The sequence below is a fragment of the Lissotriton helveticus genome, chromosome 4_1 (assembly GCF_964261635.1).
Source record: "Lissotriton helveticus chromosome 4_1, aLisHel1.1, whole genome shotgun sequence".
In the NCBI taxonomy this organism is placed as follows: domain Eukaryota; kingdom Metazoa; phylum Chordata; class Amphibia; order Caudata; family Salamandridae; genus Lissotriton; species Lissotriton helveticus.
Genome location: NC_136063.1, coordinates 802,649,135 through 802,664,762, shown reverse-complemented (window position 1 = coordinate 802,664,762; position 15,628 = coordinate 802,649,135). Strand labels below are relative to the sequence as shown.

Genomic DNA, 15,628 nt, shown 5'->3' with positions numbered 1-15,628 from the left:
TTTAAATTTCAGCTTCAAGTGATTTGCCCTCTCTTCGTGTCCCCTTTTTTTGTTCTAGGACGAATCTCTAGTGCTGCTATTCGAAGTAAATGTGCTGATTCTATGACAAGTGAGATAGAGAGTTGTGGTGAGGAGCGGAGGGAGGTGAATTTGGACAGGGCTTCTGTTCTCTGATTTAATTGTGCAAGGAGTTTGGTGTGTGAAGACAGGAATTTTTCCTGCTTGAGAAGTGCAAAATGGAAACTTAATTGTAAATCATTACTCAGTCAACTGGGAGATTACTTGGTCAGTTCTTCATCTGTAGGATACAAACCTCTTTGCTCCCATTTAGGAGGACAGTAGAGGTTTGTTTTAGGAGCAAACACTTAGTGCAGGTCTATACCATTTGGCCTAAATGCAGATCTTCGCCCATAGAAATGGTCTTAGTTGTAAGTGCTTGTAAGGTGTGCTTGTGACTGACAGTGTGGGTCACTTCTGATAGAGACTTCTATCCGCAGACTCCTCACCTTTTGAATATTCCCCAGGCATCAGGCTGGGTCTGGAAACTTTTCAGCAGTACCTCTGTGCATCGGAAGGTGGTGCAGGGTGGCTCTGCACAGACGCTCTTTTGAAATGATGTATGGAGCCTACGTAGGTGCCACTGCTGCAGGCTGACATCAGTTCCTTTCTTTCCGCAACACATGACTCTGATTCGGAGCTACCAGAAACGGATAAAATGAAAATAGAATTTATTTCTGAGAGTGTCCTTTGTCTCATTGAGACCCTTACCTCCACTAAAAATTTTACTTGCAGTGTGCGAGGGAAATGTTACCCCCCCAAACCTTGCTCTGACCTTGGTCAGCCACCAAATTGCACATCAATACCACCCTGAGTGACCCTCCCCTGAAAGCTTGGCGGTGCAGATGGCCACCAGCAGGACTAATCCAACCCCATTCTCATCTACTCTCCACTCCCACCCCCCCCCCCCCTCTTTCCTCCACAATAGAGGTTTTAAAGTGGCGGAAACATTTGAAAAGATATTCTTCCCATCCATCAGCCTGATGCTTCGATCTATCAATACCAGTTCCCTACTGGGATGCTATTCCCACACCGTTTGGGATTCGGTGGCCCAAGTCCTTCGAGGTTTTCCTGAAGATCTCCGACTTGTCCTTGCTCAGGCTATACAGGACTGTCGTGGCCTGGCCAAGTTCACAATTCATTGTGGTTGGACACCACAAATTCCATTGAGCGGGCAATTGGCACCATCGACATTCCTCTGCAGGTCGTTGATGTCACCTCAGCAGCCAGACACCGCTCGACAAAAGCTGTATACACATGTTGTTTGGACAGGTTTGTGGCTTGGTGCGGTGCTAGACAGATATGCCCCCTCCAAACAGTAATTTTGTTGTTGTGTCTCTAGTCTGGCGAGGCTTTGCTCTGGACACAGTTAAAAGGGTACCTTTCATCTCTTTCCGCCTTTTTGTGGTGCTGGATCAGCCCTAATTGTTTAAGTCTCCAGTTGTTATGCTGTATTTGAAAGGTTTCAACACTTGTTTCCTCCCACACCCTTTGTCTTGCCACAGTGGGAACCTAACTTGTTCCTCACATTTCTGATGAGCCACTTCAGAACTGTTCCTGTGGCTTTTCACTCTCAAGACAGTGTTCCTTGTCGCCATCACCTCGGCAAGGCATGTGTGTGAGCTCCAGGCTCTCTGTGTCAACCCGCCATAAACCACCTTCATCACAGAAAAGCTGGTTTTGTGGACGGATGCATTTTTCTAGCCTGAAGTTGGGATGCCATACACGTTGGTCAAACATCACCTCTCTGGCACTCTGACCTCCTGACTCACCCCTCTAAGCTGGAGGAGAAACGTCACCATTTGGCAGTAAAACGCTCTAAGCTTTTATATTGATCATACCAAAGAACACAGAGTGGGTGATCAGCTCTTTTTAGGGCTCTGTCAGGAGCGAAAAAAGCCAAGGCTGTGCAAAAGAGAACCACGTTGTGCTGGATCCTGCTTTGCAGTCTGATCTTCTGTATTGATTAAAAAGCACCCTCTGAAAGGATTGCATGCTCACTCAACCAGGGCCAAAGCTACTTCCACTGTGTTGGCAAGAAGAGTCATTGCCCTGGCCATTTACCAGGTGGCTACATGGGTTTTCCTCCATACATTGATGAAGCACTATTCTCTGGACAATCAGGTGTGCCGAGAAATACATTTTGCCAGTTCGATCCTACATGACTTTTTGGTTTGAGTCCATTCACAGGCCCACCTCCAAATATGTACAGCTTTGGTATCCAGTCAAAATGTGAGATAATGCAGATAGTAGTCTCTATCTGAAAAACAAGATACTTACTTTTGTTAGTGCTTTTCTAGACTCTATCGAGCTGCAGATTCCGTCCTGATCCTCCACAGTCTGTGACTATATCCATTAATAAGATTCTATGAATCTGCACCCTGAGAACAACCAATTCTCTATTGGGTCTCTGCGTCTCGCTGCATAGACAGTCTCGAAAGCAACTGACAGCACGTGAAAGTGGCGCCTAAATAGTCTCCGCACATCAGTGCGCAGCTATACAGTGCTACTTACTGGCACACGGATGTACTGCTGAGGAGTTTCTGACGCCTGGGGAATATTCAAACGGTGAGGAAGCTACAGCTACATAGAGTCTGCTCGAAAGAGCATTAACGAAGTTAAGTAACCTGTTTGTTCTTAACCAGGTCTCTCACGAAACATTAAGGAAATGATACAGTAAATATTGGCCATTTGAAATCATGGTAATTTTATTTTCTCAATTCTTTTTCTGCCACTACAAGCATATTTAAGCTCTGAAGTCTGTCACTTAAACATGGACCTAGGTTGATCCATTGTTTTTTGTTTGTTTTAAGGGCTGCAAGTACTTCTCCAGCCTGCCCTTTGCCAAACATTTCTCCGATTAGGTTTCATGATTTTGGCATCTCTATATTGAAGTGGGAAGAAACCCCATGTGCGGCACAAATGTTACTTCAAAGCATAACCTCATCTATCTAAGGAAAAACAAGTTTGCCCTCAGATTGCCACTGATAGCCTAGGAACCAATCTGAGGTTGCCTGTGTTTCCTTCTGTAGGGGGTGCGGGTCTCTCCCGGATGTTAAACTGCAGATTTTGAGTCTAGCTTGTCGAACCATAAATTGTAGTTACCCATGATCAACATTTAGTTTGTTTTGGTCGGTAGATGTAGTATCATTTTGAGACATTCCTCCATTAAATTAAGATTATGCCTTGGAGAGGCAGTATATTACTCCTGGCATGAGAGAATTGTTTCATTTGGGGGAACATTGGGCAGCTATCTACTTTAATGAAGGCTACGTTTTGTCCAGGATTTCGGTACCATCAAATTATTTGCATATGCTAGATCTACTCCTCCTCACTTGTTTGTTGCTTCTGTTGGTAAGGATGTTTTTATTCTCCCAGGTGAGTAAGTCTTTGAACATGTATTGCAGGTCTTTATCCTTGGGTGAATTGTCTGTCTTCTCATTTATCTTCCCTACTCTGTGTTTAGCCTCAATATGCAGCCTAGCTTTTCTATTCTTGGATCAGGGAGTGGTAATCCTGAAATTTCCTGTGCGGTGTCTTTGCAGGTGTCAAATGAATGCGATTTTAAGCCCTCAGCTATAGTGGTTTTGGTGTTAAAACAACATTGTCTTACTTAGAAACACCTTCCCAATTCAATTATGGCAAAGGCCACTTAATTTGGGAACGCCCTAGGATGCAACAATACTGGGATTCCAGCACACAAAAGATGTCCGAAGTCACAGGGATAGAACTGACACCCACTCCGAGCTGGTCTCTCCTCAATGTATGGGTACCCACAGATCTTAGTGAAAAAGGGCGGATCTGGGTAACATTGGGCTCATAATCTCAAAACAAAATATTGCCCAAAATGGGGTGCCCCGGAAGTGCTGTGCATACGTGAGTGGAAGAGAGACCTTGATTGGTGTATGATTGCGGAAAAAACAGTGTATATAAGTAGGGGGTGCCCTAAGAAATGGGAGCAGATCTGGGGCATGTGGAAAGCATATGGTGGAAATTTGTGTGAGAGTAGAGATGCAGAGGAGAGTAAACCACATGGACGTTTCCCCATAATAGTAATAGGCAAAGTGCGGAGAGCGAAAGGGCTAGATGGGAAAAAAGACATACCCAGGAATGTAAACTTGTAAAAATAATGACAAAGGGTATTGAAAAATGTATATATTAACTTTTTTTTCCTACCATTTTAATAAACAGAAAAAATGTGCCACATCCCAGGACCAGATGAAACCTAAAATTTTAATCCCACTGTCAGACCCGGTTCAAGAGGGGCCATACACAGACGGGGACTATACGCAGAGAGGGATACAGGGCCACAAGCATGTTGATTGGAGTAATTTCCTCTCATTCTGTACTTGAGTCTGAGTAGTAAAGGCAGGCACTCAAAGGCTTCTCAGGGAGTTAGGAGTCAGAAATCCGTCAGCAGACACAGTAATATACTATACCTTAATAGCACAGCAAAACATAATAGCACACACTGAAATTGGGATCAGTTACAGGGTTCTGAACACTACAGGCTAGAACCAGTTCTTATTATTCCCTCACCAGGGTCCTAGTTTGGGAGTAGCAGTAGACCTTCCGCTATAGCTGTCTAGGACCATGACTTTAGCTTCCACCTGCCTATGAGGACTTAAAACTGAAGGGCAATTTAAGATGACAATTGACTTAGCTGCAAGTACAATCGATTGCCCAATAAAGGGACCTATGGGTCAGTTCAGTTTGTATCTTGCTATATATATATATATATTTATAGTTCATTGCCTCCTATTTTTTCATTATTTTTTATTAAAATTCGCAAACAAGCAACATACAGATCACATCTGATAGTGTCCAGTAGTGCTTGTTGCCTGGTGTTCCTGAAGAGTATGATCAGCAACAAAACAATAAATGTATCATACCGTGGAAACCGTTTAGGCGCGTTCAGCAATAAAACTAGTTTTTTCCAGACCTCAGGGAGGTTGTGCCGTTTTCTAAGGGGCTTAACTAAATGTGTAATTCATGTTCTTGAAGATTGAACTAGGCAGCGGCGTTTGGCTGCTCAATGTATAGCAGTATCAATTTAAGATGTTCATAGTTGAAGTTCGGAAAAACATATGCAAGAGATGCTGTTCTGCTCAGTGTTGTGCGGTTTCTTGAGATCAAAGAAGTAACATCTCTCCTCTTAGCTAAAGCTGCTACCTCACCTTGTTTTACATTTGCTTAATTTGTTTGCTCATCTTTGCATGATATATTTGTTTAACTTTTATTCCTTTATTTGTGTACAGTTGACCACCAATACACCGCTGCTACCTCACCTTGTTTACATTTGTTCAATTTGTTTTGTTCATCTTTGCATTATATTTTGTTTAACTCTTTATCTGTTTTATGCCATCTGCGTGTAAAGCGCTCTGATATCCGCAAGGATCTTGTTCGCGCTCTATAAAACTTTCTAAATAAATAAGAGAGCCGCTTTCGATATCACTCAGGGAGTCCTTTCGCCTCCTCTTGGCCTTCATGCTCTATTCATTTCATCTCACTCCGTGGCACTCCCTCTTGCTGTGGCCTGCCTTTGCAGTGTGGTTAGGTAATCACCTTTCCTCTCTGCCCATTTCAACAACATTTTCATTCAAGAACTGAAAGAGGGAGCCTGAGTTGACTTCCAAGACATAGGTATTGGTCGCTTGGCCACCAACCATGCTAGATCAGCGAATCTGTTCTCTAGCCTCACTGCCTTTGTTCCTAAAGAGGCCTTATATGTTATCCTCAAGGGAGTGAGTATAATTCTGTGGTGATCTTGTTATTACATCATTACTCCATGTCATAGGAATCTAGAATGCTATCTCTGTATTGCCAACTTAATGATTCTATGTGTTACAGTTACTCTGGGACTGCTGCAGCTGTGGCTAATAAATGTTCATCTTGAAGTATTCATGTCTGCTGACATTTCCTACAACTTACTTCATTACAAATTCCTACCTGGTACTACTTGCACCAGACTCTGCAAATTCCCGACCGTTTCAAATCATGTGGGCAATATCTGCTATGGCCTGATAATATCTTGAATAGTTCTCAGAGACCGTATAGGATATGCGGTGCCTTTTAGTAAGGGTCAGCTAATGCCATGTGAACTATTTTAAATGGATACATTTAAGCCTCTTGTTTTGCGACATCCTTGAGGGATATTCAGTTATTGCGGATAATGCTTTGGATGTTAAGCATCTGCTTGTGTCACGATCCCAAAGGTCATTCAGTGGAGAGAAATACGTTTTTGATTGTTGCATGAGGCTGCAATAGAGTATAGTCATTGCTTTCCTGTCCCAGCCACGAGTTAACATACTCTTCAAAGTGTCATGTGAGGGTGATTCTACATCTCCCTGCTTCCAAATGTTTTTTTTTGGTCAGGTCAGTGTACTTTATGCCAACATTTGGCCTACTGCTACCGGTGTGCCAGTCTTAATTCTTCAAATGTTAGGAGAGTGTGATGGGCACATAGATCCCTCAGAGTGGTTATATTAGCACTGTCCCACCTTGCTTGACTTGATGCTATCTCTATTTTACATAGTTTAGAGGGTATCCAAATGGGAGTTCAGGAGTGTATGCTTCTTCTGTGCTAGTGAGTATGAGGCATCTTTTCCAGCAGAGCTTGGCTATGTTTACTAATATGGATCACCGTTGTGCCCTAGTGTTAAATACCTCCTGTACTAGTATTACCCTGTTTCTAGGCCCCCATGTATTTAATTTTTTTCCAACTGTGAGTTTCCTATTCACCCATTGCCACTGTGACTAAGGATTTCTTTAGAAGTCAGGAACGACTAGCCTCACCAGAATCCAGCAACTGTAGATTGCACAAGACTATTGCCTCCTGTTAACGTGCAGCTCAAGTGCAAGACAGTTATTCAGTCTCTCAAACAAGGCTGTGTTTGATCTGTCCATGTAGGGCACACTACAGCACTGTGATGGTGGTGCACACCCTTTGCTGTCACACAGCAACATCTCCAGAAACAGATTTGTGGTTACATCATTGTAGATAAGGCACAGAAGGCCTGGGTGTCCTGGCCTGGTTCTTCGATGGTTGAAGCCCCTGTGCCATTGGAAAATGTGGCTATGGCAGATAACGTAGGATTTGCAGTTCTTCGGAAAAACCAAGGAGACCACTCGAGTCATGGCAAAAAGCCCGGACAGTGCCCTGGAACTTGAAACTGTTGTCGCTTGACGCAGTTCACCCAATGAACCATGTAGGGAATCTTAGTGACTCCCCTCAACTTGGATTGGTGCTGGGCACACTCCTGAGCGCATCTGTTTTTTCTGGATTTTCCATGCACTGGATACAATGGCAGACCGTCTCCTGCAGGGCCAGGCACTCGCCATTCCTCTCTGAGGGGGTAGGCAGGCTTCTATCCACTAAGGAGACCCACAGAAGCTCAGTTGCGCTGTGAGTCAGACTGACAGCGCAGGGGCAGCTCCTCCATGTGGGCGGAGGAGTGTCGTCCCACTGCTTTCTCGCAGTACGAGAAGCTGAAACATAAAATGGTATTATAAATACCATTTTATGGTTCTGCTTCTCGCACTGCGAGAAAGCAGAAGGGTTTGGTTGGGGGTGGGCGGTCCTGCTCAAAGAGCAGAGGAGGAGCATACATGGAGAAAAGGGCCTCCCCAAAGATGCCTCTGTGGTCGGCGTCCCAACCAATCACAACTCTGCCATTGCAGGGTTGTGATTGGCTTACGGGAGGGGAGGGAGCCTGCCTGCTTACTGTGAGGAGCACAAACAACGTGGGGCCGGGACGGCGAAGTTAACTTGTATTTTTAAATTAAACTCCCCCCCCCCCCCTGTGTGACCCCCCTGCCCCCACCCACGAATCATGCCCCCCGCAACTACAGTAGCGTTGGATGACTGCCATTCTTTGAGTACTCTGTGCAGTGTTCCCTTCCTTAAAAGAACTTGCAACTGGAATGAATTGGCCTAGTTTGCGTCCCACCTTTAATGCCCATTGTTGATCCACTGTCTAATGTCCTGGAACCCATTTGAGGTGGATTCCCTTTCAAATACTATTTTCTGGTTGCAGTGCAGACACAGTCTTGTGCAAGTTGATGGCTCTGTCAGCAGGTAGAGATGATGCTGGGTCCAAGCGTGAGTATACAAAACATGAGCACACTGAAGTGTGAACACCCTGCACCTGGCTGTCATCAGCCTTCTGTAATTAGCAATCCGTGAAACTCTAAAGGACAGCCCCTGCCTAGAAACTTCCTCACTCTTAACTGAATCTGCTGACTCGCCCGCTCTCCTCTACGAGTGACCAAATGGCAGTGCATAGAAAAGACGAAATGGCAATCCCCGGCTAAAACGTTCTCGTGAAATTGCTAGAGTAGCCCCGTCTCCATCCTCCCCCCACCTCAGTGTCTGGGTGTCCTCCCTTAAGTTCCAGAAATGCAGGTGATACAGTCCCACTGGTGAAACCAGTGGGACTCTATTGCCTGAATTTCCATCTCTCCATCTTGTGCGTTAAACAAGGTACTTTGAAGAATGGATCTCAGGGAACCCATCAATCAGACTCTCACCACATCACTGCGTCCTGCCACCACCTATGCAATACATATACTGCATGTCCGTGCAGTGGTCTGGATGTCTCATTAAAATAGAACCTAACATGAGTGGGGCAGGTAGCTCACCCTGTCCTTGAAAGAGAGGAAAAGGGTCTGCTTAGTGTGCTTTTGTGTGAATTCACAAAAATCAGCATGATGCCACCACTGCTTCATAGCAAACACTTAGTAAATGAGCTGTAGTCCCCTGCCAACAAAGAGGGTACTCTTGTGTAGCACTCCATGTCACAGAACAGGTTGTGGACCTTGAAATTGGTATGGACAGGCCTTAGCTTCAGCACGCTTGCTTGTTAAGCGTGACAGCTGTGCCACAAAAGACCAGGGTAGCACTTTCATGTGTAGTGGGGTCACTCAGGGAAGGGGTGCAGACCAATTTTCCCCACACAGGACATTACCTTTCCATTACGTGCTCCCTATTTCAATACACGAATAATGGAAGGGATGCCAACAGCTACCATAATGCAGCACCACTATAATTTCTTTTGTGGCTGGTTCAAGCAATTCAGATGAAAGTCTGAAACATACTCTTAAATGCAGGCCACATAGGCTTGAGGCTTCATAAGCCTGCTCTGCTGAAACCAGGCATGGTGAATCTCTGTGAGGTGTCCAACCTGTGCCCTTTTCTTATTACAAAATGTGTCGATGTCACTCAACTTAATTTGAGAACCCTTTTCATTTTAACAATGTGACATCGAAACCAGACTGAAGTTTTTGTTCTTATTCTCGGAGAGCTTTGCTCACAAGAAGGGTGTCCGCTTAAATAATAAGAGATCACTTGGTCCAGTAATTCCTCCAGGTGGTGATAACCGATTGCCGTGATCAGACATATATAAGTCTTTCGCGTTGATAAGGCAGTGAACCAACCAAGCGTGGACGTGAACAGGGTATTGTGCAGATTTTACAGATCTGAAAAAAAGACTTGAACTTGTTATGCGAGTATTGCAGCTTTCAGAGACCGTGAAACATTCCTTTTTATAAAAATGTTAATTTGATAGCGAAAGAGGAAAGCAAGTCGCTCTCTCACTCTGTCAGGGTGAAATGCTATCTTAAAGGCACGTGTAAACAAGGATCATTGAAATACCACATGGGGGAAAGCGTTGTAATGGAGTTGGACGGAAGTCCTCAGTGACCTGTGGCTCTAGGGTAGTTAGTGTTCTTTTTAGGTCTCGTGACCTACAATGCGCGCAAGCGCATTGATTAGGTCTCATGACCTACAATGCGCGCAAGCGCATTGAGGGATCGAGAATTCAAGTGCTCGATCGTCTAGTGAAACCACTGCGGTTTCTTCACAGTGCATGTGAGGTCACGTGGCCACAAAAGCGGGTCACGTGACCACACAAGCACGCGCATCTCCCTAATCTGCCTGCCTCCCCTCGCTCGCATTCACGCCCCAGGCTCTCCCACCCCCATCCGGCTTCCCTCCTCGCTCGCATTCACGCCCCAGGCTCTCCCACCCCCATCCGGCTTCCCTCCGTGCACATAAAACATCTCGCGCGCTGGCTGTAAAATGCTGGTCAGCATTACTACAGAGCTGCGGTCACAGGGCATTGTGCGCCTTGTTTTTTTTTTTTACACCATCTCTAGTTCTGAAGTGCGCATGTGTGCTTGCGTCCAGCCAGCAGCGGAAGTGCCAGAGTCCCCTGTATCCTCTACCTCGGGCGGGAGGCGCTCGCTGTCTGTGCAGGGTGGCAGCCGGAGGTAATACTTTTTTTCTTTAAAATACACGGGACTTGGACTGCCCCACCTTCCCCCTAACAACGAGCCTTCCGATGCCGCCTTGAGGTGGTATGGCTTTGCCCCCACTTGCATTCTAAACTCTGCTCCCAGCCTCTCAGATTGTCCGTGTTGACTTTGCTCCAGCCCCCCCACCCCTCTCCCCGCCCCTGTGAGCTGTGTTGCCGACCTCCTACGTCATTCCTCCTCTCCCTTTTCTGTGCACGTAGTATTTTGTTTGAATTATTTTTAATAAATGTAACTTTTTTATTGGAAAACACGGGTCTCTCGCCACCCCACCTTCCCCCAGCCTGTTTTATTTATTAATAGATAACCGTTTAAACCAGAGCTGAGTCACTGCTCTAATAAGCACACCGCATAGTCATAAACTGCCAAGATGACATCAGACGGCAACGCCTCCTCCAGCCGAGAACTGAAGTGTTGGGAGTAGTAAAATCATCCACTTCTGCTGCTCTATTCCAATGTAACCTGCACACTCTGAAGGGGTGCTCTGAAGGCGGAGGAGAGACACTTGTGCAACCTATGCAGAGCTCACTGCTGGATACCCCAATGGCCACAGTCCAGGAGAAAGCAGCGGTTCTAAGTTTATGCCCCTGGCATTGCTTTCCATGCTTTTTTACTGCAGCTAAAGTGCGTGCTAAATTAAAAATAGAGTGTGTTGCTGATCCTCGCTTGTTTTTAATAGGTATCCCTTCTGAGCACAGATTTCAGGGCAGCAATACTTTGGTATTCCAGTCTACAAACACCAGCAATAGCCTAGTTTCTTTAAATTATCACTGCACTTAAAAAACATACCTGAAAAATATTGCCATTTACAATGTCAATAGCTCCAACTCCAAAAATGCGAGACCTATTGCATTGCAAATGCTTGTTATACATGGCCCGACTTATTCACGGTCATCAAGTCTTTTTTGTGTGCTAATAACATAAGAGGGATACATACAACGTTCTTATTTCCTAACATATTTAGTTGTATGAGCCAATGAAATAAAAATGAATTCCCAGAAGTATTGTACCCTAGCTGCTGTACAGAATACAGGTATAATTAATTATGATAGCTCGCATGCAATACATACTCACAGTATGTACTTATGTTTTTTTAATCTTTTAGATCATGCTGACGGTTTGTGCCATCGGTTAACGACTGTGTGTCCCACTGTGAAACCGCAGACCCAAGGCCTGTCCAAGGATGCCTGGGAAATCCCACGGGAGTCTTTACGGCTAGAGTTGAAGCTTGGTCAAGGCTGCTTTGGAGAAGTGTGGATGGGTGAGTTTGTAATCATGTGCTGTTGCCTAGGGTTCAGTGTCATTTGTTGTTGCGATCATATGACCACAGCAGGTGCCACTGTTACTGACCGAACCTACCTATGTGTTTCAGTGTTGAAAAACGATTCAAAGGAAATCTAATGTAGGATAATCTACTTTCTTACCTAGGAACTTGGAATGGTACCACAAAGGTAGCAATCAAAACCCTTAAGCCCGGAACAATGATGCCAGAAGCCTTTTTGCAGGAAGCCCAGATAATGAAGAAACTAAGGCACGACAAGCTGGTTCCACTCTATGCCGTGGTGTCAGAAGAGCCAATCTACATTGTGACTGAATTTATGGCAAAAGGTCTGTTACAATGGCGTCTGTGTAAAGCAGCAGTGTTTTTAATGTAGCAGGGCATCAAACTCATTTACACCTAATAAGGATTTCTCTACTGTTCATTTCAGCTAATTGTACTTTCTAGGCAACCTGGAGCTCCAGGAACATGGTTAATGTTGCAAATAATCATATTCCTTATGCAAAGCTGTTGGCTAGTTGTGTCTCTTCTGAAATTAGGCCACTTATCTTTGATTGGCAGTCCCAATTCCTGTTCTGGCAGGTTTTTCTGTGTTGCCCAGAGATAGTGATTCTTTATCATCAATTCTGTGGGAAGTCTTTTTGCGAGTCTCTCTCTCTCTCTCGATAATATATGTTCAAGGCATGTGTGACTGCAGATACTCCTGCCGTCTAGGGTTGGGCCCAGATGTGTGCAAGTTGTTTTTCTTCAAAGAAGTCTTTCGAGTCACGAGGTACTGTGACTCTTCTTCTTGCTGGTAATGCTCAAGATCACCGGCTTCATTGGTAGAATGTTTTCTTTCCACCATCTGGTTCAGACGTGTGCTCCCAATCTTTGTTTAGACACCATTGTGGTGCACTGATTTGGTTTAAATGGGTTCCTTCCCCCTTCGGTATTGTCTTGATCGTGTTCCCCTTTTTCCTTAGTTTCTATTCAACGACTCATGCTTTGGCCAGGGGGCTCTCTGTTGACCTCAAGCCCACATGGGCTTTCACGGTTCGGGACCTCCATCAATCTCGAACCGTGCCCCCGCCCCCTCCATCTCGAACTGTGCCCACCACCACCACCATGTCGTCATGGTGATGGAGCAAGTGTCCTCGCTGCCATGCAAAATATCCTCAGACCAAACACCTTCAGGTCTATAATTTGTGTCTGTCTTCTGAGCACGACAACATAGCTTGCAATGCCTGCCACTCCTTCTGTTCGAAGAAAATACTCCGTGACCATCGAGCCAAACATCTCCAGATGTCAAATAGGAGCAGAGACAACACCTTTTCGGCCCCGTGGATACTGACGGGGAACACCATCCATGGCTGTCGGCCGCAGGTGAAGAGGCTTTCTCCCCTGACAACAGATCCAGCTTCCTGATTTGGAGATCTAATATTTTCCACCTGCGCAGTCAGCCATCAGAGAGAGACTGCCAGGCCGCAACTGCCTTTGCCTGGGCCATGGTCAGCACTGAACACCATCTTCAGATGCAACACCCTTCCCCAGCTCAATGCCGAAGAAACCACAGTGACCACTTGCTTCAGCCCCGGCCCCTTCCTGCCTTGTAGCTGAGCCTACAGTTGGAGGCGACAACTTCGACGTCCATATTGGTGTCGGAGCCAAAGCTATCGGCGCTGACCATCAAGTCCGGACATGGTTCAGGGTCAGTCAAGCCGATTCTCCATACGCTTCAGGAAGTGATCAACTCCCAACAGGAACACCTCATGATGCATCCCCATATGGGCTGGCTACTCACCCACCCTCCGGGGATCTGCTGCTCAGCCATCAAAATGGCAGCTGACCTTCAAGGAAGCCTTGGACATGCCAATTCCACCGAAGCAGTACAAGAAAGTGGACAAGGCTACTAGTCATTTACCTGTCACTCTTCCACCACCACCACCTAATCCTGCTCCACATCACTTACCCTTCCCACCCACTTCTCCTGGCAACCTTGTTCCCTACACACCTCTAGAGTCACATCATTCAGACCTGGGGTGACTGGGTGGGAGGGGGGTGATACCTGTGACACTCCTCTGCACTGGTATCCGTGGGACACATATGGCACTGACCCACCAAGGGACACAGATCCCGACCTGCACCCTGCGTGTCCCTCCCCTCCTAATGACTCCACCTCCTACCATGAACCTATTGGTAGGGCTGCCTCCTTCCACATGGTGGATCTCCACACTGATCATTTAGAGGACGACTTCCTATTTAAGACCCTGTCCTCCACCCACCACTCTGATCAGTACCCCCCATGTTTTAAGGAATGCTCAGTCACACTTCGGACATCTTTCACGACCCTGTCCGAATCATAGTCATTAGTACTAGGGTGGACAAAAAATACAAAGCTTCCCGTACTGACCCTCTGTACATCTGTGTCCAGCTTCCACCTGACTCTTCCACCTGGTCACTCCCATCTGCAAAAGGGCTAACTCTGACTACTGGTGTTACTCCTCCACCAGATAAAGAGAGTAAACTAATAGATGGAGCAGGTAAGAGGATAGCTGCGCAGTTGGCCAATAATTGGAGGATTACCAGTTCTGTTGGGCTGCTCTTCAGGTACGACCATGCCCTATGGGATGAGATAGAGGAACTCCGCCAACATCTGCCAGAGGAGCACAGAAAAATTGGTTATGAGATTGTCTCTAAGGAAAAGCCGGTCTCCAACACCAACATCCGCTGCACACTAGATGCTGGGGTCAGTGCTGCAAGGGAGGTCAACACCAGTGTTGTCCTAAACAGGCATGCTTGGCTCCATATCTCCGGCCTCAAGCCGGAAGTCCATCAACATTTGCTCAACCTACCCTTTCGATGCGCAACATCGGTTCAGACTGCAGGTTGACCAGATGGGGGGGGGCGGGGGACACAGCAACGACTAAAGTGATGGGTGCCATTCAAATACCTACACCTCGCAGCCCCTTTTGCTGCATGTCTAGCTGTGGAGGTTCAAAGATTGCTTGCTGAGACTTCCACCTCGTACCAATGGTCACACGCCCAACAGTCCTCTCTTAGTGGCTATTTTCGAGGATCCCAAAGGGACAACAACTTAAAAGGCAGGGGTAAAACTGTCTCCCTTAAAGTAGCCGCTGCTGCCACCACCACTAAGCCCTGACTTCCCTGTCCTTCCTCCCAATCATACAACAACTGTCAGGGCGACTTCAAAGGTTTTTCCCCACTTGTCAATATGTCACCCCCTACCAGGAGGTGTTGGATATTATCCAAAATGGTTATTGTCTGGAGCTCACGTCCACGCCTCCCACCATTCCACTGCGCAAACACAAACTCTCCCCAGCTCATCAAAAGCTACTCAGGAAAGAGGTCCAAGTGCTCTTTCTCAAAGTGGCCATAGAACCCATTCTCCACCATTAGCAGGGCATGGGAGTATACTCTATACTTTCTCATTCCCAAAAAAGACGGTTCCCTTCGACCTACTCTGTACCTCAGGCCCCTAAACAAATGCATTATTTGAGAGCACTTTAGCATGGTTACTCTTCATGATGTCATCTCACTGCTACAGAGACCTGAAGGACGCTTATTTCCACGTGCCCATTAGCCCTCCACACCGTCAGTATCTCAGGTTTGTAGTAAGCAGAAAGCATTACCAATTCAAGGTGTTCCTTATCGCGGTCACCACTGCATCCAGAGTGTTCACCAAGTGTATTGCAGTAGTGGCTGCTCACCTGCGCAAAGAGTCCATGTCTTCCCCTAATTAGACGACTGACTTGTAAAGAGTGCCACCCGTCAAAACGTCAGCAAACACGCTCAGCTCACAATAACCCTCCTTCACCAACTAGGATTTACCATCAGCACTACAAAATCCCACCTCCAGATACAACTCTATCTGGGGGCAATCCTCAATTCAGAAATTGGCATAGCATACCCAAATGCTGCCAGAATACAGTCCTTCCGGGTGCTAAACCCTCTTTCAACCAGGCTACCAACTCACAATCA

General features: G+C 46.2%; 1 protein-coding gene across 2 annotated transcripts in view; it reads left to right on the top strand.

Annotated features, from left to right (window-relative positions):
- The window catches only part of YES1 (YES proto-oncogene 1, Src family tyrosine kinase), a 307,066-nt gene that overhangs the window by 227,543 nt on the left and 63,895 nt on the right, over positions 1 to 15,628 (top strand). For both annotated transcript variants that reach the window (XM_078687455.1, XM_078687456.1), the window contains exons 7-8: positions 11,474 to 11,629; positions 11,797 to 11,976. In XM_078687455.1, the coding sequence (XP_078543581.1) occupies positions 11,474 to 11,629; positions 11,797 to 11,976 (336 nt within the window). The remainder of the gene's footprint in view (positions 1 to 11,473; positions 11,630 to 11,796; positions 11,977 to 15,628) is intronic.